The sequence below is a fragment of the Sclerotinia sclerotiorum genome, genomic scaffold (genome assembly GCF_000146945.2).
Source record: "Sclerotinia sclerotiorum 1980 UF-70 scaffold_18 genomic scaffold, whole genome shotgun sequence".
Lineage (NCBI taxonomy): Eukaryota > Fungi > Ascomycota > Leotiomycetes > Helotiales > Sclerotiniaceae > Sclerotinia > Sclerotinia sclerotiorum.
Genome location: NW_001820818.1, coordinates 460,746 through 484,286, shown reverse-complemented (window position 1 = coordinate 484,286; position 23,541 = coordinate 460,746). Strand labels below are relative to the sequence as shown.

The window sequence follows — 23,541 nt, the reverse complement described above, 5'->3', positions numbered from 1 at the left end:
GCGGATCTGCTGGAATCCTAGGACAAATTCAATCCTAGGACAAATTCAATCCTAGGACAAATATCCTAGGACAAATCCAATCCTAGGACAAATCCAATCCCAGGACAAATATCCTAGGACAAATCTAATCCTAGGACAAATCCAATCCTAGGACAAATCCAATCCCAGGACAAATCCAATCCTAGGACAAATCCAATCCCAGGACAAATCCAATCCTAGGACAAATCCAATCCCAGGACAAATCCAATCCTAGGACAAATCCAATCCTAGGACAAATCCAATCCCAGGACAAATATCCTAGGACAAATCCAATCCCAGGACAAATATCCTAGGACAAATCTAATCCTAGGACAAATCCAATCCTAGGACAAATATCCTAGGACAAATCTAATCCTAGGACAAATATCCTAGGACAAATCCTATCCTAGGACAAATATCCTAGGACAAATCCAATCCCAGGACAAATATCCTAGGACAAATCTAATCCTAGGACAAATCCAATCCTAGGACAAATATCCTAGGATTATTGTACTAGCACGGTTATCACACTAGGACTACTTCAATCATAAGGCCAGTGTCCTATCTAATCTTGTATCGCAGGACAATATTCCTAGAATACAAGGCACTCTAGGTTCCCCAAATTCTCTATAATATAATTGGTTAGCCTAACTACTATTGTGTAATGATCTGTATGAATATCATATGATAGAATACTAATGGTTAAGGAAATGTTTGATTGACTGAGGCATCTCTCTGATTGGAATTTTCAGTGGGGCGTGGGAGACTGTTAGTCACGTAAAACTTACTTAACTCCCAAATCCACAAAATGAGATATCTCATTTCAATTATGAATTATGAAAATATGTGGAGAAGTATGAAGTACGATGATTAAAAGGTATGCTACATTGGACACTTTCTATTTTGTCTCTATCAACTTAGACCCTTCGAAATAAGAATGATTTCTTTAGTAGATTTGTCTGACCTCTTCGCTTTTAATATCGAAGAAAGCCGGAAATAAGCAATGATAAGAGAATTCACCACAAGGATAAGATCTTTTCAAGTGTATCTAACCTCTTTTAGACCTCGTACCATATGAACAAATTAGGCATTATTCAAAATAGGCATCGTTAAAATAGGTATTGTCCAAAACAGAATCGATGCTTATTTAACCTTCACTTTCAAATTGACCGGCAGAAGTCAAATGCCTATCTGTACATTATGCCGGCTACAAAAGCTATCTTTTGATCAATTCAGAGCCAATAGGAGTCGCATCGCTTCTCCTAGGCCATAATTCCTGAATAAGAATCCTTGTCCCACCATACCCGAATCCATTATTATTATATTACCCCGCCTCTTCTCCATCTTTTGTATTTGAGTCATACTTTTCTTAGCGACGGCATATCAGCCTTATTTTACCCTGTAGATATAATCTTCTCAGAAATCCCAAAAGTAATCATATGCTATCTTGCAAGTAGAGATGGGATGAGATCCGTGTTGTCAATTTTTTATTTTGTTAGCCTGACGGCCGTCTAAATATTCCTTCGAAATATGCTTCATAAATTCGTAATAATTAATAAAGCAGTAGATGCAGGTACAGCAGACAAAGCCAATATCATTCGAAGTCGAGGGTGAATTTCGGAGCCAGTCCCGTAGAGGCAAAACCCATCAGGGTATTGGGTATTCAGGTGATGTGTGAGGCCCACCCGGTCGCGCTTCTCAACATAGTGCTTGTCCCGGACTCATAAGAAAATACGTTTAAGGCTCAAGAAATAAGTCAAAGGCTATTATATCAACTCAAAACAAATAAAAATCCTTTTTAGGCTCAATGTTACGAGGTTTGCCGTCTAGATCACGTGGAAGTGCTCTAGGCTCTCGAGGTGGTTTATAACTAGGCGTCAAGCAGGGACTTAAAGTAATGACAATGATGATATGGAATTCGTAACTAACGTCCGTCCCTGTGTAGCGAGACGCACCCCGTAACGAGACAAATCTGTAATTTTGGAATCATAACTTTTTTCTTAGCAAGTCTATAGAGTTTCTCTCAATATAATATTTTCTTTAGCTATTTCTCTCTAGGGATACCACTAAACAGACAAGAAAAACAGTTCAATTGATTATACTATCGATCGTTTCAATGACGCCACCAATCTCCGTTTCGGCTGTTCCCCTTTGCTTGATCGCAACTATTAGAGTTTTTTTAAATTCGGAGCATTTGGGGAAAGGTTCTATATCCAAAGAATATAGCTCCAAGTTTTGAAGATACTTAAAGAGGAAAATAATGTAGTCCGGGAGTTACTCCGATGTGAGGAGATGGCCTTATATTTTGGTGCTTAGTAATATACATTAGCCGAGTTATAAATTTACTAAGTTCACTCCTGATCTCACTATATTTTATTTAGCTATGATTCTCAGGTCTTGGCATGTATAGTGTATAATAGCTATGTGTGTAGTGTAAATGCAGGTTTCTAGAATATTCTATCAGCAGGCGGCAGCACGCTGGTGCCTGGGCGCTGGAGCGCTGTCTCTTGTCTCCTTCTATAAATAATATGGACAGAGCTAGTCAAGTCCTGACACAAGGCATACCTCCTGGCATGCCTAGATTATACCATACTCTTGCAGATCATGGTAACATCCTATATTTTATATTTTATTATTGTATTTGTGGAAGACTCTCGATAAAAGAAAAGATGTGAGGCTAATAGTATTTCAAATTATATGAAGAAAATATTATTGTTAAGTATTTGCTACAAATATACAATTTTGGGTAATTAATATGAATAAAGTTTATTTCTTTTATAATCTTTAGAGTTATCTATTATCAGTTTACCACTAATAGATTCTTCAAGTCTTTTGATTGGAATTGGATAAAAGCTTTAGAAAAACATTATTCAGAATTCACAATATGAAGAGTTAAAGTATTGGACTGGAATTGTTACAAGAAAAATACTTATAAGATTATATATTGGTTTGAGGTGATAAAAGATGTGTTACAAGATCCGGCTGTTTTAGCCGAAAATGTGTATAATATAGATGAGACTGGAGTGATGCTATCTATACCAAGCTTTATCAAAGTCCTTGTAAATAAGTACAATATACGAGATTATAGAGGCACATGAATCAAATATATCATTGTGATTATGATTGAATGTATTAGTAGTGATGGTAGGTATCTAAACCCTATGATTATCTGGTTAGTGAGTATTTATTGAAGCAATTGGATTATGTTTTTTATTTCTAAATGGCAATATGTGTGCTCCGATTCTGGATATATTGATTCTAAGATTAGCTTAGAATGGTTCAAGTGTATATTTGATTTCGAAATTAAAAAACAAGCTAATAAGAAACCACATATTTTGATCTGCGATAGCTTTGGAATATACGAGACCCTCGAAATCTTAGAGTTCTGTTTCAAGAACAATATTCTTTTATGCTGTCTCTTCTTTTATACCTTCCACAAACTCTAATCTTGTGATGTAGTAGTGTTTGCTCCACTCAAGGCAGTTTATTGCAACCAGATTGATCAACTTGAACAAAAAGATGTAAATATGATCAGCAAGGAGCACTTCATTTTTTTATATAGCCCCGTAAAGGGGGGGGCGTTCATGCTAAAGAATATCAAGATTGGTTTCGCTACAAGTGATTTGTTCCCGTTCAATCCAGATAGGGTGCTCAGAAGTATGCCTGCCCCTTTAGCTGAACCAGCTATGCCAAAAGCCGATGAGGTGAAGGTAGCGTCTTGTTGGCAAGATATAGAACCGCAAACGCCTGTGACGCCAGTTTCAGCACAAGCCTTTATTTCACTGCAGAACCTGATTATCCAACACGATGCTCATACGATGAATGAAACGAGCAAACAGAACCTGGCAAGGCACTTGCAGAAATATACTAAAGCTTTCCGAAAATCCTCTGCTAAGAGCATCCTGCAAATTGACCAAATTCAATTTCTGACCACAATTAACAACGAAGCTAAGGTTCGACGATCGACGAGGTCGTTGGTGCTAGGAAAGGCGAAGGTTATGAGCTATGAGGACCTTGAGGAAGCACAAGCAAAGCATGCTGTAAAAGAGTCTACCCAAGCAGCCAAAGGCAAGGAAAAACGCGGTCGGAAGTGCAAGGGTAAGCCAGAGGTAGGTGAAGAGGACATAGATACGGCGAAGCATAGTCGGAAACACAAGAACGCTGCGCAAGATCCGCCTGAGCCGGCCAATAAGGTGAAGCGAGCATCAGTGACAGTCTCAATAGTACAGATAAGCGGGATACTAATCGCGGAAGATGAGATTATGCCAGAAACATGGAGAGCCCCAGTGGCACGGATGTATTAGCGGAGGAAGAGATTGCTGTACGATATAATAATAGAGTTGATAGACTTGATCCTTGATTGAGGCAAGCTTGTGCTGGCTTCGAGACTTGTTGCTATAAAGTAGAGTTGATATTAATCTGCATTTGTTTCTGATATAATGGGTTGTACCAGCCTTTGGTGTCATGATTCTGCCGTTATGCCCTGCAATAGCCGTTGCTTGCCATCATTATGCCCACTATTGTGCCCGCTGTCGTTATGCCCTTGTTATATTATCTTGGGTAGTATTGCCTCTTATCACCGAGCACGCCGAGCACACCACTGTCTTGCCATGTTGTTATTGTTTGAGCTGCTCTCAACGTCTTTGCTAGGTCATCGCGGTCAGGCGCGCTGATACCGTGCTCCTCTTGGCACTCTTGCAACCCTTATGATTCCGTCATCAGGTCATCATAGAATTCGTTGGCGATCTGTCCACCTCTGCAGAGGCGGGATTCCCCTTGGTTCCAGGGCTGAATATCGAAGAGGCTTATCGTTCTATAGCAAAGTGATAAACTGTGTGTTACGAGGGTAGCCGTCTAGATCACGTGGAAGTGTTCTAGGCTCTCGAGGTAGGTTTATAACTAGGCGTCAAGCAGGGACTTTAAGTAATGACAATAATGAATATGCTATTCGTAACTAATAGTAGAGTATACTAAATGATTGATCTTGAGCACGAAGCTCTATACAAAGGAAATCCATCTTGCTTATATAGACCTTCGTGGCAAGCGTCTCAGTGCTCCCAGTTGTCCCAGTTGCATTGGGACAGCTGAGCCTACTGGGATCCCTATATCACATGATACTAATCACGTGATGTTAGGTATGTGAGATCTGTCGTAACACTTGATAATCAGTCACAGGTTTATTATAGCATATAATGTTTAACTGAGTTATGTGATAAATAGAGCTTTATATGACTTAATAAAATCCTTAGAATTTAATACTATAGAAGAAAGAGGATCGAAAGGCCTTAAGTGCTTAAATACATAAAATAGATCATATTCTAGTCACGTGTACTTATAGCTTGCGGGTCGCTTACATGGCATCGTCACAAGTTAAATATTGCTTAGTAAACAATTCTAAAAATAAACATCACCAGATTACTAAAGTGTATTCTTCCTCAACCAATATAGCTCAAAACATCCTTCCAGTTAATATTGTTATGATTTATTTGTTACTGTAATCAAATTTTTATATGCTCTAAATTATGCACTCTAATAATCATTTGCTGTACTGAATCTCAACGTCTAAATTGTGGCATTGTGACTACGGATTGCTTAAGCCACAATTCGAAGGCAGGCTCCAATTACGCTGTGCCACGAAATGCATCACATGCTACAGGCATCCCCACCGCGCGAAGGGCTACTCTACATTCAATAATTTCATCCTACACTTCATCCTGATATAGAATTGTGATTTCTCGACGTTGGATAATCTTATCCTACACTCCATTCTGGTCTAAAATTGTGATTTTGATCTCACATCAACTTCCTTAGATACGCGAAATCCCTAGCCGTTCGCAATTATGTATCTTTTAGAGATGAAAAGCCCGGGCGAATTCAGCCTGATCTATGTTGCCACCCATGATACCCTTCCCTACGCAATCCTTTCACATACTTGGACAGATCAAGAGGTCACATATAAAGATCTAATAAGTGGTACTGGGAAAAGCAAGTCTGGCTACAAAAAGATCAAGTTTTGTGGAGAACAAGCGGCTAAAGATGGCCTTCGATATTTCTGGGTGGACACTTGTTGTATTGACAAGTCGAATCTTACTGAGCTTTCGAAGGCTATTAATTCTATGTTCCGCTGGTATCAAAATGCGAAGAAATGCTATGTATATCTCACGGATGTATCGACCCCTGGCGATGATTTATATGTCCAAGCAAACCAGAGCACATGGGAAGTAGCCTTTCGGAGTAGTAGATGGTTTACTAGAGGCTGGACACTTCAAGAACTTATTGCTCCAGCGGAAGTCGAATTCTTCTCTCAAGAGCACAAGCTACTTGGTGACAAAAGGTCACTCGAAAAACTAATTTATGAGATTACCCGAATTCCATTTCAGGCTCTACGAGGGGATCCTTTCTCTGATTTTAGTATCGCTGAGCGGAAAAGATGGGTAGCACAACGCCAGACAACCGAAGAAGAAGACCTGGTTTACTGCCTGTTAGGCCTCTGCAAGGTGTCTATGCCACCAATCTATGGCGAGGGAAAGGAGGTCGCACTGAAAAGGCTCGAAATGACAGTCAAGGGGTTCTCCACTAACGAGAGCGAGCCGAAAGATCTTAAAGGTACGGCAGATCTAACGTGATTTGACTATACTAAACGCTATTCTATAGATAATACCGCTTCATTTATTGTCCCATTCGGCAGAAATCTCAACTTTACCGGTCGTGGAACGCAGCTTACCGAGGTGGAAGCAAAACTATTTACAGGAGGTCGAGTGACGAAAGTTGCCATCACAGGGCTCGGGGGAATAGGCAAGACCCAGCTGTTGCTTGAACTTGTCTACCGAATAAGGGATAGATATAAGGATTGCTTAGTGATCTGGATACCCGCAACCAATACGGAAAGTCTTCATCAAGCATATCGAGAAGTTGCCCGCCAACTCAAGATCCCCGGCTCGGACGAGGATAAGGCCGATGCAAAGAAACTCGTGCAAAATTACCTGAGCAAAGAAAGCGCAGGCCGGTGGCTCTTAGTTTTCGATAATGCTGACGATGTCAATATGTGGATCACCGTATCTAGGTCAGGATCTGGCCGTCTAATCGACTGCCTCCCACGAAGTGAGCAAGGATGTATCGTCTTCACAACGCGCGACAGAAAGACTGCCGTTAAGCTTGCACACCAAAATATCGTAGAGGTACCAGAGATGGGCGAAGACGTAGCGATACAGCTGCTCCAGAAGTGTTTAGTTGATCCAGATCTGGTTAACAATAGACCAGATACAACGGCCCTACTAAAAGAGCTCACATACCTTCCACTTGCTATTGTTCAGGCAGCAGCATATATTAACGAGAATGGGATTGCGTTCGCGGATTATCTATCCCTCCTTGCAGAGCAAGAAGAGGATGTTATTGATCTCCTTAGCGAGGAGTTTGAAGACGACGGGAGATACGATAATATAAAAAACCCTGTGGCTACAACATGGCTCATCTCGTTTGAACAGATACGGTATCGGGACCCTCTTGCAGCCGACTACCTATCGTTTATGGCATGTATAGACCCCAAGGATATTCCCCAGTCTCTTCTTCCGGCAGGAAGGTCTCGAAAAAAGGAGATAGATGCAATTGGGACACTTGACGCTTACTCGTTTATTATTAAGCGAGTGGCAGACCAAGCTCTTGATCTTCACCGACTAGTGCATCTCGCAACGAGAAATTGGCTTCAGCAAAATGATCTGATCACCCAATGGACCGAAAGGGCGATTATACGATTAGAGGAAGTATTCCCAGACGATGACCACCAAAATAGAACTACATGGAGGACGTATTTGCCACACGTATGTTATGCGCTAATGTCTGATGAAGCTGGCAAAGATGGGGAAACCCGGATTGCTCTGTCGCGGAGATTTGGGGCGTGTCTCCTTAGTGATGGACGATATAATGAGGCTGAGGTACCGTTTGTGGAAGTAATGGAGAGGCACAAGAGTGTTTTCGGGGAGGAGCATCCTTCCACACTGACCAGCATGGCCAACTTGGCTTCGACATTTTGGAATCAGGGACGCTGGAAGGAGGCCGAAGACTTGGATGTGCAAGTGATGGAGACGAGTTTGAGGGTGTTAGGGCAGGAGCATCCAGACACGCTGACCAGCATGGCCAACTTGGCTTCGACATACCGGAATCAAGGACGCTGGAAGGAGGCCGAAGACTTGGATGTGCAAGTGATGGAGACGAGAAAAAGGGTGTTAGGGCAGGAGCATCCAGACACGCTGACCAGCATGGCCAACTTGGCTTCGACATTTTGGAATCAGGGACGCTGGAAGGAGGCCGAAGACTTGGATGTGCAAGTGATGGAGACGAGTTTGAGGGTGTTAGGGCAGGAGCATCCTTCCACGCTGACCAGCATGGCCAACTTGGCTTCGACATACCAGAATCAAGGACGCTGGAAGAAGGCCGAAGACTTGGGGGTGCAAGTGATGGAGACGAGTTTGAGGGTGTTAGGGCAGGAGCATCCAGATACGCTGATCAGCATGGCCAACTTGGCTTCGACATACCGGAATCAGGGACGCTGGAAGGAGGCCGAAGACTTGGAGGTGCAAGTGATGGAGACGAGAAAGAGGGTGTTAGGGCAGGAGCATCCTTTCACACTGACCAGCATGAATAATCTTGCCCTCATATGGAAGGGACTTGGCCGAGATAAAGAGGCCCTTAAGCTTATGGAAGAATGTGTATTATTACTGACTAGGATTATAGGTACTAATCACCCTAATACATTGTCTTCCCGTGTAATATTACTTGAATGGCAGACAAATGAACTAGAGATTGATCCTTAGTAGAAAGAGAATAATATAACTTTACCTAATTATCAGATAAATAGAGTAGTTATCTCTTTGAAACCAACAACACTAAAAAATGTTCATATTCAGACTTTGTAATATGTTCTTCACACTATTTCTCTTAATGTAGCAATATATTTATCTCAAAAGTCATTCAATTTTGTTAGTCTGTCTCGGCACATAGGGTGTCTCGCTACGCAGGGATGGACGTTATCTGGTTTCTATTGAATTATACATAGACTGAACAAACTAGCTAAAGGGTATAGAATAGATGTTGTAGCGCCCTTCGATGTTGTGCCAGCTATAGTAGAATCTACTGTAGATCCTACAATATCGCATGACCGACTGTCAGAGCAACCTGTATTACATGAATTCTGATCTATATGGAAATTCAAAAAAAGTTCTCCCAGAAGGTTGTGCTAAAACAACAGAATCACAATGAATAGCAGTGACTGTTGTGCGATAATCAGATGGTAGCCAAAGAATATTTGTACTATTTCTAGTAATCCAATCATCTGATACAGTTAAAGTATATAGCAATATTGGATTATCCAAATCAGATATGACCTGCTTAAAATCGGCGAAAAAGCGACTGAGTAAATGATTCTTGTATGGCCTTCAAGTGTTGGCTGAATTTGTTGCCCTGTCGCTGTATCCCAAAGCCGTACTGTATTATCCCAAGATCCAGATACGACCTGCTTGCCATCAAGCGAAAAAGCGACTAAGTGAACGTAGCTTGTATAGCCTTCAAGCGTTTGTAGCATCGCATTCCAATATGATTCTACTATAGGCTTCTGCTTAATCCAAAACGGAATATCCTTTTCAAATATTGTTCGGACATGTGAGAGGCTAGACCTCGAATAACTCAAAGGCATAGGTTCAGGTAAATCTGTTAAGAAGTGCATGAGGACTATGTACATGAAAGTGTCTCCATATATATAATAGAGAGAAAGGACTGTAGATGATTCTAGAAATATGGAGAACAGCATAGAAGTCAGTGCTCAGCGAGGGCTGTGGCCCGAACATCCACATGGGTTCTAACCCTTACAATGCGAAATGAAAGACGGCTGTTGATCAACAAGCAAATAGATCAGACTCTATAAGACGGCTGTAGCATAGTTGATTCGGGAGTCGGTAGCCTGGCAAAAGAAGTAAGATAAAAGAACCGGCTTAGCCCCAGACTTCTCTAGTTCATTGATAACTCCGCAAAGGAGCATCGTCTTGCCCTTGCCAGGATTGCCCTTGATCCAAAGTAGCCGGCTCTGCTGATCGTTGCGCCATTGTCGGGAATCGGAGTTTTCCAAGATCCAATTGTATGAGCCCTATAGTATATCGCCTTTCATTTCTTCAATACGCTTTTTGTTATGCGGATCGGAAAGACGTAAGTCTTGGATACATTTCTGCATCTTGTAGAACTTGTCTAGAAGCTGATTATATACACATATAAATCCCTCGCTATAGATAGGAAGTATATAGATATCGAAAATGCCTAATAAGGAATACACTTTATTTTCTGCCAGTGTAGTCTGACGGTGTTGTATCCACTGCAATTACTCTTCGACGCTAAATCGAAACAACGATTGTCCCTCAAACGTTATACAAGGAATATTAGTTATCTTATCAATTTGGATTATTAGAGAACCTTTATTACCAAACCATCCACATTCCCGAAAAAAAAACTCGATCGATACTGGGGCAAGAAGCTTTGGAAGTGTTTAGCCTCAAGTGAACCATTTATTCTTTTATAAATCCGATTCCTATAGTTGCGGAATACATTTATAATTATTACTAATGGAATATTTAGAGATATTCAACAAATAAATATAACATTGGACTGCATTGCAATACCAACGAAATATAGAGTTGATAGATTGTGAGAGTTCAGCATCATCGCTCTTGTTGATATAATAAGTATCGATCCAGAAGTATTCTAGTCCATCTTGTCTAGCCTGTTCTCCACAGAATCGGATTTTCTCATAGTCAGGCTTGACCTCGCTAATACTATTTAGGATATCCTCAAAGGTAACTTTCTCATCATTTGGTCCCCATGTATGCGATAGTATAGTGTAAGGAGGGACTTCGCCGCTAGTCGGTTCGCAAAAAACGATCTCGCTGTCAGGTTTGCGTTGCAAGAGATGTATAAAAGATATACTGGAGGTTCGCAAGCGTTATTGTAACAAATACAACTTGTATCGCTGATTCGACAAATTTTCGTAAACACTTCGATTTGAAGGTCTAGATTTTGAAGATTAAAAAGTTTAAAGATTGAGATGTTAAAGAATTGGGTATAAGAAAGACATACAATCGTCGTCGCAAACGCTGCTAATGAGGCTGTGTCGTAGCGTAATCTGATTAACCACTTATATAAGAATACTTCATTTTATAGAGACCTTGTTCAATACAAACTGGATTCTGAGAGAACTTTGCTTTTTGTTGTTAAAACACTGGTTTCTTTAAAGTCAAAAAGCAATGGGGTGCTATAAGTGGGATCAAAAGGTCGGAACAATTATGAACACATCTAAGGTTGTAGACTATTTCCGCACAAGCCACTTTTTGCTCTATTTATAGATTACCGGGGAAGCGGGATTCTTCGGTGAGATTGTATCAAGCCACAAGCGCTATTACCATGTGTTTAGCAGCCACAGACTTCATTAAATTTTTTACAGAAATTGCTAGAACTACACCATCGCTGACTAATATGCTCAATTACTTCGTCGGAAAAGTATCATCTCTGCGACAACGCCATATGAAATAGCATGCTCTAGCCCATCACAAAACTTGCACTTACTTCTCAGCATTGTGATAAGATGTGAAAGTTCATATCCAGTCGTTATACAAGTTCAAAATGAAGAAAGATCTTAATAATAGTAATGCGGGTGGAGAGGTCCTATTGTGTTAAAGAGCCTATCCATGATTCAGACGAACGGCGACAATACGATGAAAATTTTCGGAAGCAAGAAGCTAGAAGTATTCCAGAGAAGCATTCAAGACATATAGAATGATAATATATAAATTATTTGATACTTTCATGGATTTAGAGCCGCTTGAATTCGAAGTACCTGTGATTTGTCTCGTGATGGGGTGCGTCTCGCTACGCAGGGACGGACGTTAATAGTAGAGTATACTAAATCTTGAGCACGAAGCTCTACACAAAGGAAACCATCCTGATTATATAGACCTTCGTCCTCCATTGGATCTCTTGGATCCTGAGAGTTTGTGGACCTTCGATTCGTATGGACATACGATTTGTATCCCTGAATATGCAGGGTCCATCACGTGACTTTGATCAGACTATATGTCCAAGCTTGCTAAGGGTGGGGAGATCCTACGAACCGATTACCATACAATTTTGTATGTGAATCGGTTTGCTTTTCCACGGGGTCTGAGCTCATATGGACAGGTTGACTGTTACTACGTAACACTCAACTTGCTCTTTTAATTCCATCAAGCAATCTCGTTTCCAAAACACTCCTTATTCAACCCATCTACCTACACCCAACTCAACTTCAACCCGTTCATTCCATTTCTTAACAGTATCGCCCAATCGAAACCATATCTCTTCCACCTCCATGTGAACCTCTTGCCACTTCGGATGCTCATCAATGTTTTGCTTTAACAATGGTCTCTGAAAGCCAAATAAAATCAGCGCTTGTTTGGTATGTTTCTGCTCTAGGTTCTTTACCAACAGCATAATTACTTTCTCTGTGATGCAGCCACTGAGTAATAAACTAACTGTTTTTTCTATAATGAGGGAAATTTACATTTATATTAGGAGATTGAAGAATATGAAAAGACTGATCCTATTCAAGAGACTGATCTTTAGTAAAAGACTTATTATAGGAAAAATCGAAAGGAGTAATTTACAAGTGTTGGGGAATATGCTATTTTGGACATTTCCTGTTTTGTCAAGGCCAATTAGGACCTTCCTCACTCTATTCTAAATTTGGATGCTGTTCCAATAGCAAAGATCAGCTTATATAATTCTAGCAAGGGTCTATTGAGGACCTTCGGCCTTGGAAAAAAAGATGAAGGTGTATGAACGGCTTGTATAGTTGCATTTCCCTTTTCCTTATTTATTTATTTATTTATTTATATTGATTAACGTCTACTTCGAACCTCCCTTGGGGTATTGAGACGTGCTAAGATAAGGAGCTTTTAAGCGGCGTGATCGTCGCAGCCAAATTTAACAGTTTAACTTCAGTGCCAGGGGCTGTTCGCTCCTTTGCGTGTATGATCCTCTTATAATAAAAGGGCATGTCTGATCTGGGTTGTTGTTAGGGTGGGGCTTGGTTCCCGGGTGAGTAGGCTCGATGAAGGCTTTAATCCCTTGACTGAAATGGGGGAGAGCGGGGGTGGATTGCTGTTTGGTTAACTGAGCGTCAGCGCTCTTGCACTGTATGTTGGGTTTGTGTTTTGCGGTTTTGAGAGGTAATATGTATTAGAGTGATCAGTTGAGTGAAGAGTTAATGAGGGGAACAGGCGCTTTGTTGAAAAAGGTAAACCTTTTTCCGAGGCCCTTTAGTAAATTGGGGCAGATCTGAGTATAGAATTCCGAGTCTACAATCAGTTGAGTGAGCTTACTGGGTGTATGTAAGAGTTTTTTAATATATGTGATCGCCTGTTTGTCGGAGCGTATCTCTGTTGGAGAGAGGGGCCAGTTTGAGCGCTTTAGATTGTTTATTGCGCATCTGAAGAAGTGATATGGTTCTTTTTCCATACCGCATGAGCAGTCTTGTTTGCTGTTTTGATGCTTGAAGCGTTGGTGATATGCAGCGTAATCGCCATGACCTGTTTTCATAGCTAGTAGTCGATGAAGAACTCCTCTGGGTAGAGCTAGTTCTTTCGGCTCCTTTGTATTGTAGTTGGGAGACCACTTTTTATAGCTAGACGAGAGGGAGGCAATTACCTCTTTCCACCAGTCAGTCTCTGCGCGCAGGCACTTTTTACGAAAGATCGTTCGCACACCACTGATCGTGGGTAACTTGTCGGCCGCTTGATCCATGGGTCCAACTGCTCCTGCATTCGCTAGGCGATCCGCCTCCTCATTGCCTTCGATCTCCATATGTCCAGGGGACCACTTTACTCTGATATTGAGTTGTCTGATTGCCTTGTGGCACTTGTGGAAAGCCCATTGCGATGTAGGCGGCGCATCTCCTCGCATACCCCAGATGACTGATGTGCTGTCGATACACATCCAGATCCTACCGTTTGGGGGACCTGCGAGTGTGCTGATCAGGTGCTCCAGTCCGCGCCATGCTCCTATCGCTTCTGCATCGAACACGTGTGAGTCGCTGTGGATCTGTTTGTATCCGGTTGCTATTTGAGTGCCGTTGCGATAGATCGCGTAACCATAGCCAACGTGGTGCTTGCGATCTATAGTCTGCTCGGATCCGTCTGAGAAGATCGAGTAGTCCTCGGGCGGGAGCTTTGGCCACCACTCCTTAAAGGCCTGTGCTGCCTCTTCCTTGGTTCGCCCTTCTGTAGGATCGGTTCTGCATCCTGGCGAGACGTGTGGGCGGAGTAGTTTCGGCCGTTGGGTTTCTGGGATGATCAGGCCGAGCCGCTGGATCCTTGTGAGAGGCCCTCTAGCTGTGCCAGCCCCTCGCCCCCTTTTCCGTATAGTGGGCTTCAAGCGGCTCACTAGCAGGTGCCTGCTGTCGATCGTTTGTAAGCGGAGAGCGAATCTCAGCTTGGCGTGTTCCAGTGCAACTATCCCTGATGGTAGGCCAGCTTCTTTTATAAGTGCTGCAGTCGGTGTAGTTTTGTATACTGGGATTGTTCCTCTTGCAGCCGTATTGATCACTTTGTTGATATAGCGGAGGTGGCCTTTGGTGCCTGTGCTTATACTTGACTCGTGTTGGCCTAGATTGGGTTTCGATCTACCGGCGTACCATACTTCAGTGCCGAATAGCGCCACTGGAAGAACGCAGGTGATCACTGCTTTTCTCAGAAAGGAGGCTGGTGGCCCATGCAGAGTCCGGGCTATTGATCTGATATGCGAGGCTACTTTCATGGCTTTCGCTGTACGTGTTTTGACATGCTGTAGAAATGAGAGCCGGCGGTCGAAGAAGATTCCAAGCCATCTTAGAGTAGGCTGGATGCTTTCACTGGTTGCGATGGGTACTGGAGTGATTATCAGATCCGGGCTTACGACTAATGGTGGATTGGTTGTGTCGTGCCGCCTGGTTATATGGAGTAGCTCGAATTTCTCTGGGGCGAATAGGATTTTATTGTCCTTGCCCCATCGAATGATCTGCCGAACACGTCGTTGGAGGATCCTGGCATTCGTAGATAGATGTTTGGAGGAATGATAGATCGCGATGTCGTCCGCATAGCCGAAGCGGTATTTTGTATCTCGGTTGAGGAGCTCGGCAAGATATAGCATATAAAGTATAGGTGATAATGGGGACCCTTGGGGAGTGCCGCATGCTACTGGATATTCCTTTGTTGTAGTGCCTTCGAGTCTCACCCTGACTTTTCTGTTTGTAAGGAACGAGTCTATAAGCCTGAGCAGCGAGATTGGCCATCCTTGCTTGATCATTCGGTCTAGGAGTCAGCGCTTTAGAAGAGCGTCAAAGGCTCCTTGTACATCCATCGTGACAATCGAGACTACATTACCAGTTGCTAATGCAAGCTCTGCATCGTGAGTGAAAGCAGCAGTCAAATCTGTTCCTGATCTCCTTGGAAGTGCCCTGTAGTGCTGTGGGCTGATCACGTTGTGTCTTAGAGTTGTCCAGGATATTTGACTGGCTATGTATCGTTCGAATCCCTTTCCAATGCAGGAGATCAGGGCTATCGGCCGTTATGAGCGCGGTGACGTTTTATCTTTCTTGCCTACCTTGGGGAGCATCACCACTTCCGCTAGCTTCCATCCTTCTGGATAGTAGTTTAAAGCTAGGCATGATGCAAAGATCTCCTGGATCAGTGTTTTGACGCTCGGCCAGCATGCCTTGAGGAGGCGAACAGTAACTCGGTCTACTCCTGGTGAAGTGCATGTAGCTCCTATGATATGTTTTTCCACTTCCTCTGCTGAGATCGCTCTTTTCCAGGGGAGTATTCCTCTGTACATATGGTTGCATAACGGATCGTTTGGTAGATCGTCGTCCGTACTAAACCGATCCAGGATTGCTATGAACAAGGCATCTGCCTTCTCCTTTGTATCAATGATCTCCTGCTCGTTGATCTTTAAAGGAAGGGATTTCACAGTACTTTCAGGAGTTAGTTTATGCTACCCCATGACCCGATAGAGTTCTTTGTCGTCTTTAACTCCATCTAGGCGCATTGCCCAGTATGATCTCTTAGCTTACCGCACTACCTTTTGTAGGAGGTGAGTAGCATTGGTCTTCCTTTCGGGGTCTGATCCTCTCTGTGCTTCTATGTGTGCTCGATGGGCCTCTCTGCACTCATCTGTCCACCATGGCGAAGCTTTCCCTGCTTTCCGATCAATCTTGCCGATCGTTCGGATAGCTTTGTCTAATGCATTCGCCAGCTCGCTTACACAGGTCTCGATCTCAGTTGTAGTCTGGATATTCACATTTTTAAGGTGAGCTACTTGATTAGCCATTAGTCCATCTAGTCTGGGCAGATCCGATTCCCTTATGCGATAGTGATGTTGATCCCATTCTGTTGTTCCGCGGTTCGCTAAGGTGGTAACCTGTGTGACATGATCGGATCCGCAATGGAGTTCTTCCAGGACTTCCGTGTATGCGAATGGTACGTTCGAAAATGTCAGATCTAGTACATGCCCTCTTGAATGAGTAGGTACGCCTGGGGTGCCTATAAACTCCATGCCCTGCTCGTTTGCCCACGCCGCGAGCTGCGCCCCTTGATTTGCTGTGATCACGCCTGGTTCCCATAGATCGTGCTTTGCATTAAAGTCCCCTCCTACGATCGTGCGCTCATTCGGAGCTAAATGTGTGATGTAGTTAATAATATCCAGAGTGCGCGGGGCTCTGTAAGCATTCAGGATCGAGTACTCATTGACTCGTATCCAGAGAAGATCCCTGTTTTCGAGTTGCTTCATTTGCTCTACTCTTAGATTCGCGCCTTTTCGTATATAGGTTATAACTCTTGGGCCTAGATCGGTCTCCTCCGGGCCTCCTCGAAGATTCCAGTTGTCGATCGGTTGATATCGATCGTATGCAGTGTGGTTTTGTGTTTTTGAGTTGCAGTATAGCCTTGGCTCCTGTATGCAGATCACATCCAGTCGAGCGTCAGCAGCTAGTTGTAGTAGTGTGATATGGTTCGCATGCCCTCGACCTACATTCGCCCAAGCAATAGTGAGGCCTTTGTTCCTTTGAGAGTATTCATAAGTTGTATTATTCATAGAGAAGGTCTAAGTGCAGTGTCAACTGTTATAGAGTTTTCTGTATCGATCATATCCAGGTCTATTGGAGTGAAGGCTTTCTCTGCTAGCGCTTCTATATTGAGATTCCGTTGGCTCTGGTTGCGAGCTGAGCGTGTGCGTAATACGGTTGGTGCGATCGGCAGACTTGTACTGAGCCTGCGTGGGCGCTTGCTGAGGCGCTCATTCTCATATGCTGTGATCCTCGCCCCCGGGGTGATCGGGGTTTCTGCGAGTGTTACTATAGGAGGCAGAGGTGATTCAGGGGCATGTTCTGCCTCGTCTGCATCTGCTCTGTGCAGCGTCTTATAGTCTCTTCTGCCAACAGCTCTGACTGCAGCCAGTTCCTTTGCAGTCAGAATAATCCGTCGTTTAGCATAGACCCTAGGGGCAGCTGGGCAGTTGGAGTGGCCAGCGCGGAAGGGTCCGTGGCAATTGGCGCATTGAGCTGCTCTAGTACATTGTTGATGTACGAGTGCACCCTCATGCTCAGTGTTTAGTTTACCGCATGTCGAGCATCGTGAGGCTCTGTTGCAGGTGAAGGGGTTGCAGTACCCTTGGCAGCCAGTACTGTGCAGTTGAATTTCCCGGGGTTTGTCTAGGAGAGCCGAGTAGGAGCTGCTATTGAATAGTCGGAACCGCGATACTGCGGTATTGAAGCCAATGATCCAGGTGGCTCTTTTAGTGATCGGGTTAACCCCGCTACGCGCCAATCGGTAGTTGACCGGCTGCTTGCCGGTCTGAGCTATGATCTCCTCTTTGATAAGCTCAGTGGGCATGGGAGCAGGGGCTCCTTCGATATGATAAAAGTCGTGAGGTACTTGTGGAACTGCATACATGAACCACTTCTCTAATCTGCGCATGCTTGTTGCATGGAGGGTCTTAAGGACCCGCTCAGCGTTATCTGCTTTCATGATCTCCTCCCGGCTAGCGCTAGAGCTGCATCGTAGAGTCCAGCCTGTATTATTTCTTTGAAGGAAGGGAATCTCTGCTAATGTGAGTCCAGCGACTGCTTCTTTTATTCTGAGTCTTAGTAGGAAGGGGTTTCCCGCTGAGAGCAGAGCTTCCCCATTGGCTATTATAAGGATCGTTTTCTCGATCCGATCCTTCTCCCTCTTGAGTCTGCGTGCTTCTGTACGCTCAGTGTTCGTGCCTCCAGTAGGGGCAGTGCGCACTGTGATGGTGGGAACCGTAGTGGGTCTTTCTGCCTCAGGCACTGTCCGAGTTTTCAGCGCATCAGTGTAGGTCTTCTGTGTGTTACTTTCTGGCCGTGAATGCTCTGTTGTGAGCCCTGTCCATCGATCAGAAGTAGCCTTTGTTACTCCCAGCAGTGTGGAGATGATCGTTCCTTTAATATTCACAGCGAGTTTACGTTGTTGACCCTGGAAGCCTTGTGCAAGCTTATCCGCTAATACTGCGAACGCCTCGATCACCTCCCGCTTTTCTCTCTCTGTCTTGTCGATCCTTTCGAATCGATCCTTGATTACGCCGAGGGCAGGGCCTGTAAGTGATCTTATAATTGGTGGGGGGGCAATGCTTGCCCCTGGGGTAATGGTGCTTGATTGAGGGGGGGTCGCCTCTTGGGTTGGGGAGCCGCTCGGCGCGCCGGGGGCGCGCATCACCAGCGGCATGGTGGGAGCCTCCTGTGAGGCCCTTAGGTGTAGTTGATCCGTGATCGTTTCAGTAGTTTATGCGGGGGTATCGCAGTGCAGTATTCTTGTTTGTACTCAATATAGACAAACCGTATTAAGCTGGTTGATGATAGTATATCTTATATCAATACGTATTATAGCTTTATAAAGTCGTAGCTAGCTCTTTAGACAGAATACAATTAGACATAAAGGACCTACGTAATCCGTGGGTGCTACGTCTTCCGTATCCTTCTCGTACCAACAGTTTCAATTTGGCCATCGAATGAGAGCTTGAGTAGCCTTTCCTTCAAAAAAGATGAGATCCAGGCGATTAGGCTGGTTGGGAGGTTTAGATTCTTGCAGATATCTAATAATTTGTTCATAGATACATGATCAAAGGCGCCTTTAACATCCAGGAAGAGAGTTGAGGTTTTCTTCTTGGATCTTGAATTTCTTTCGATTTCGGTAGTGAGTAAGATTGCTGTATCGATGGCTGATTTCTTTTGTCTTCCACCCATTTGAGAGTAATGAAGTAATTGCGTAGTCTCCGCTAAGTAGCTAAGCCTTTGAGCCAGAATTCTTTCACTTATCTTGCCAAGGCAATTTAGCAGGGCGATAACTCTATAAGCTTTTGGGGCCGAGTAGTCTGGTTTTGAAGGTTTCTTGAGTATCGCTCCAGTGGCTTGTTTCCAGCAAGAAGGATGGTAACCAAGGTTGATAAGATGACTGAAGAGGGTGAAGAATGCTTTTGGTATTGCTTTGTACGCTTGAATAATGATGTCTTGAGTGATCCCATCGGGGCCAGGGGTCTTTCCTTTGATTTTTGCAGAGCACGCGTTTAGGAGTTCGCTCTCTGTAAGGTCAGGCCATTCCCATTTCTTAGATTGTTTATAGCTTTCCCAATTGGGCGGTGAGGTGAATGGAGGAGGAGGAAATAGGGTCGATCTAAATGCAGAGCATTTTCCCTCGAAAGAATTTTCTAGTTTAGAGGGATTGGATCGAATATTCGGGATTCGTTCGGTTTGTATATCTTTTGTGTATGACATTGCCTTGAATATGGATTGGGTATCCTCTTTTTCAAGGAACTCATTCCAATGGTTTTTCTTTGCTGTTTTAATAGCTTGGAAGTAATGATTCCTGGCTGACTGGTAGATTTTCTTGAACATATCGTCTTCCGGGTAAATCTTGGCGTTCTCAAATGCATTAGAGAGTCGTTTTCGAAGGGCTTTCAGCTCTGGGGACCACCACGGTTTAGCTCTTTTTGTGGACTTGATTCTCGGTATACTGGTTTCAGCCGAATAAGTGATTATTCGGGTGAATTCTTTTGCAGCTTCATCCAATACTTGTATGTATTGGCTCTTGTCGAGAAGGGAATCAAGAGAGTTGGATTCTGAGGTAGTGATATTAAGGTATTCACTCGAATTTAAGGTAGTTGATATCGATATTTTCGATTTGAGGGTATTCGCGAATTTTTCCCAATCCGCAAGTTTTGTATTGAATCTTGCTGGCTGAGCTATATTCGTTGTACGGGATAAAGTGCCCTTTACTTCAAAGAGAATGCTTAAGTGATCTGATCCAAGATCCGGGAGGACTTGCCAATCAGTGATATAGGGAGATACTGAATCTGTGGCTAAAGTAAGGTCTAAGACACTTGGATTTGTCATATTTGTTCGATAAAAGGTGCTTGTGCCTGGTTCGTTAAATAGAATGAGATTGTGATCCTCAAACCATTCGGTGAGTAGGTCGGCATTTGAGCTTTTGTTAGAGAAGGGGTCCCACCAAGGGTGATGGGAGTTGAAATCTCCTACGAGGATGGTGTGATGAGTAAGAGGGGTATTGTAAAGGCATCTTTCGATGGTGTGGCCTTTTTCTTTGGCTTGGTCCGCTTCATTGTAGATATTGATGAGTTGTATTGTATGTTTTCCTTGAGTGATATCAATGATTTGGAATAATCTGGGATCCATTAGGGGAGTTGGGAGCTAGGGCTACTAGCGGTTTGAATCCTTTTGAAATGTAGATCATAGTTCGGGGACGCAGGTTCGGAGGATTATTTGGGAGGAGTTGAGAGAAGCTGGAGTGGGCAATGGATCTGGTTGAGGAGAAGTCTTTCTCAGGATTCGAGAGGATCCAGGGTTCTTGAATAACTATGAGATCAATTTTGAGTTCTAAAGCAAGTTGAAGAGCACTTTCGGTTGCTTGAGGGCTCTTGTTTAGATTGATTTGAAGAATGCGAGTATTGTTGTACAGCATTAGTTGGATTTCTTGATGGTTGATAGATATACTTCGCATACTTTCGAGTTGGCTTTGTGTTCTCCTTTACAATTAACACATTTGACACTTAGATGTTGACATGGTTTGCCTTTTGCTTGGCAGATTATACAGAAATGACCGACTGTAGCATGATTATTACTGCAAAGTCCGCAAGCTGGAGGTTTTTTGCAGTATGATTCGTTATGGCCGAATCCCTGGCATCTGTTACATTGGGATGAAGGAGTAGATGGATAGAATCTTTCTACTCTAACACTAATGCCTGCAATATATAGCCTTTTCTGGATAGCTATATCTGCTTCTTTTTGTGTAGCAAATGCAATGACTATTGCTCCGTCTTGTTGTTTGGCTCTCTTGGAGGCATTAGTAAGCCAGTAAGGAGTACCCATAATACTGAGCCCTGGGTTGAAGGTATTGACTTCCTCTTTGATTAGGTCCATACCTTTCAGACCTGAGAATTCCTGAATTGGGATTTTGTGAATGATGACTTTATGCCAGGGTTTATCGATTTGTATTCTTTCGGCATCAAGGATTTTGTCCCAGATTTCCTTCTTTTCCATCAGGAATTGTGCATTGAAAGGGCTGTTAGTGGTTAGTATAAAATTGCCGCTCCTTGTAGTAGTGATAGCTGAGATGATTGGTCCATGATTCCTGCTTTCTTGAAGGCTTCGTTGACTTTATTCCTTGTATTTAATGGTGTAAAAGAGGGTGGCTGATAAATAAGAGGTTTGATGAGGATTAGTCGTTTGCTTGGGGCTTCTTCCTTTTGTTCTGTAGTTTTCTGTTTTGTGGGTTTTCCCTTTGTAATTAGGTTCCATTCTTCTGAGGTTTTGGTGATAGTGGCATAGCTAGCTTTGGTTCCAGGGGCGTTTATTATAGGGGGGATCATATGACTGGGGAGGTTTGAAAGGTGGTTGGCTTGCTTTTCGATCCGCTTGGTGGCATTTTCTAGATGGGAGATTTGTGATGTGATGATATTTGAGGCTTTTGTGAGTTTTCCTTTTTCAAGATATTCACGAAATATTTCGATTAAGTCTAGGACTTTCGATTGTTCTTCGATATCCTCTTCCAGGGAGGCAGCTAGAATGAGTAGACTTCTAGCTTTTTGGATAGCTTCTTTTGGTGAGTTGATACGGGGTTCTGAGTGGCTGGGTTGTCGTCTTCGTTTATTATTGAATTGGAGCGTTGGGCGATTGATTGGTGATTTGAATGGATCATCAGAGCTCAAGGTATTGCACTGGGTTTGAAAGTTGAAGGGTTGGGAGGGGGTAGGACTGGAGAGGATGAATGGCGGGCTATTGCTTCTTTCATGGGTTTGTTCAGTGTGGTTCACTTGGCATGGAGTGCCTAAGATCACTTTTGGGAAGTCCGATTGAGTGGTCCCCATCATTGATGAAGGGGGTGAAAATTTCACGCGTTTTTGTTGGTACGAGAAGGATACGGAAGACGTAGCACCCACGGATTATGTAGGTCCTGTATGTCTAATTGTATTCTGTCTAAAGAGCTAGCTACATATTGAAAGTACTAAGTCTTATATAGACTTACTAAAAGAGCTAGTCTCTTTCGCGTTCGCTTAGTTCTTTATTACAGTAGTAATTGAATTGAAGTCATTCACTTCGTTCACACAGTTTTAGCGTGGTTTCACGTGTTTTTGGAAGTCGACGACAGTATCACAACAACTACTGGTTCAATTTCTTTGGGGACAATTGCGTTCGATTGATGCTGATTTGTTTAGTGCAAATGAGATATGAAAAGGGTGTATTTCGAAAAATAATTTTTCTTCAAAATTTGTTGTGTCTTGTTATTGTGAGTCCCTCGTGTTCTTCAAACGCTTCAGCTTGAAGTATGCATCCTACATCGAACAACAAAACACCACTGCAGTCCTTTCATTGGAAGGCTCCGCCATATCCAGTTCTCCCTGATCTCTGCTGGAGTGCGATATTGTCAACTCGGTGCTTATTTGCTATTGGAGGAATGCGAATTCATGTCGAAAACTTCCATTATCAATCACATCGGTACACTCTACCACCTCCACTATTTTCCTTTTCATACCGAACAAGCTAAATTTCCTCATCATTTCCGCATGAATTCGCCTAGTTAGTGACAAAATATCTAAACTCAACTACCGTGAGACTCCGTTACCTTTTTATTCGTCTTTTCAATTTCTTCCTGAACTTTTAATCATCCACCTTTTTCGGCGCTCTTTTTCAATTGCTCGCTGAGTACTGTGCTCGCTTTATTCAAAATTATAGCGTGATCTTCAATCTTGACTTCGATCGTGTGCTCTGTGGATTTGCTGCCGGCTCTGTTCTGGATTCCGTGTCTGACTCTACTGGTGATGTTGCTTTGGTCCCTATTGCGGGCTTTGGATCCGACTCCGCTGGTGATTTTGGTTCGCGATCAAGGTACAGCCTTCACCAGACGCCGAGTCTTCTAGAACCCTTGACTAAATCATGAGTATTTGAGA

The 23,541-nt window shown here is 43.2% G+C and overlaps 6 protein-coding genes across 6 annotated transcripts; 2 read left to right on the top strand and 4 right to left on the bottom strand.

Annotated features, from left to right (window-relative positions):
- Positions 1 to 3,137: 3,137 nt before the first annotated feature.
- Positions 3,138 to 4,322, top strand: SS1G_11512 (hypothetical protein; the record flags this gene model as incomplete). Its single annotated transcript, XM_001587469.1, has 2 exons — positions 3,138 to 3,162; positions 3,478 to 4,322. 2 exons carry the CDS (start codon positions 3,138 to 3,140, stop codon positions 4,320 to 4,322), a joined length of 870 nt encoding a protein of 289 aa, XP_001587519.1.
- Positions 4,323 to 5,858: 1,536 nt separating this feature from the next.
- SS1G_11511 (hypothetical protein) lies at positions 5,859 to 8,659 on the top strand (the record flags this gene model as incomplete). The annotated part of the gene is made up of 4 exons (XM_001587468.1): positions 5,859 to 6,624; positions 6,673 to 7,835; positions 7,873 to 7,949; positions 8,119 to 8,659. The coding sequence occupies 4 exons, from the start codon at positions 5,859 to 5,861 to the stop codon at positions 8,657 to 8,659; spliced, it is 2,547 nt and encodes an 848-aa protein (XP_001587518.1).
- Positions 8,660 to 9,052: 393 nt separating this feature from the next.
- On the bottom strand, positions 9,053 to 10,112 carry SS1G_11510 (hypothetical protein; the record flags this gene model as incomplete). Its single annotated transcript, XM_001587467.1, has 3 exons — positions 9,053 to 9,176; positions 9,399 to 9,741; positions 10,034 to 10,112. 3 exons carry the CDS (start codon positions 10,110 to 10,112, stop codon positions 9,053 to 9,055), a joined length of 546 nt encoding a protein of 181 aa, XP_001587517.1.
- Positions 10,113 to 12,303: 2,191 nt separating this feature from the next.
- On the bottom strand, positions 12,304 to 16,395 carry SS1G_11509 (hypothetical protein; the record flags this gene model as incomplete). Its single annotated transcript, XM_001587466.1, has 8 exons — positions 12,304 to 12,456; positions 12,696 to 12,728; positions 13,028 to 13,089; positions 13,413 to 14,394; positions 14,983 to 15,377; positions 15,450 to 15,623; positions 15,942 to 16,039; positions 16,139 to 16,395. The coding sequence occupies 8 exons, from the start codon at positions 16,393 to 16,395 to the stop codon at positions 12,304 to 12,306; spliced, it is 2,154 nt and encodes a 717-aa protein (XP_001587516.1).
- Positions 16,396 to 17,153: 758 nt separating this feature from the next.
- On the bottom strand, positions 17,154 to 20,470 carry SS1G_11508 (hypothetical protein; the record flags this gene model as incomplete). The annotated part of the gene is made up of 2 exons (XM_001587465.1): positions 17,154 to 18,818; positions 19,070 to 20,470. The coding sequence occupies 2 exons, from the start codon at positions 20,468 to 20,470 to the stop codon at positions 17,154 to 17,156; spliced, it is 3,066 nt and encodes a 1,021-aa protein (XP_001587515.1).
- Positions 20,471 to 20,824: 354 nt separating this feature from the next.
- On the bottom strand, positions 20,825 to 21,634 carry SS1G_11507 (hypothetical protein; the record flags this gene model as incomplete). The annotated part of the gene is made up of 2 exons (XM_001587464.1): positions 20,825 to 20,950; positions 21,098 to 21,634. 2 exons carry the CDS (start codon positions 21,632 to 21,634, stop codon positions 20,825 to 20,827), a joined length of 663 nt encoding a protein of 220 aa, XP_001587514.1.
- Between the last annotated feature and the right edge of the window lie 1,907 nt (positions 21,635 to 23,541).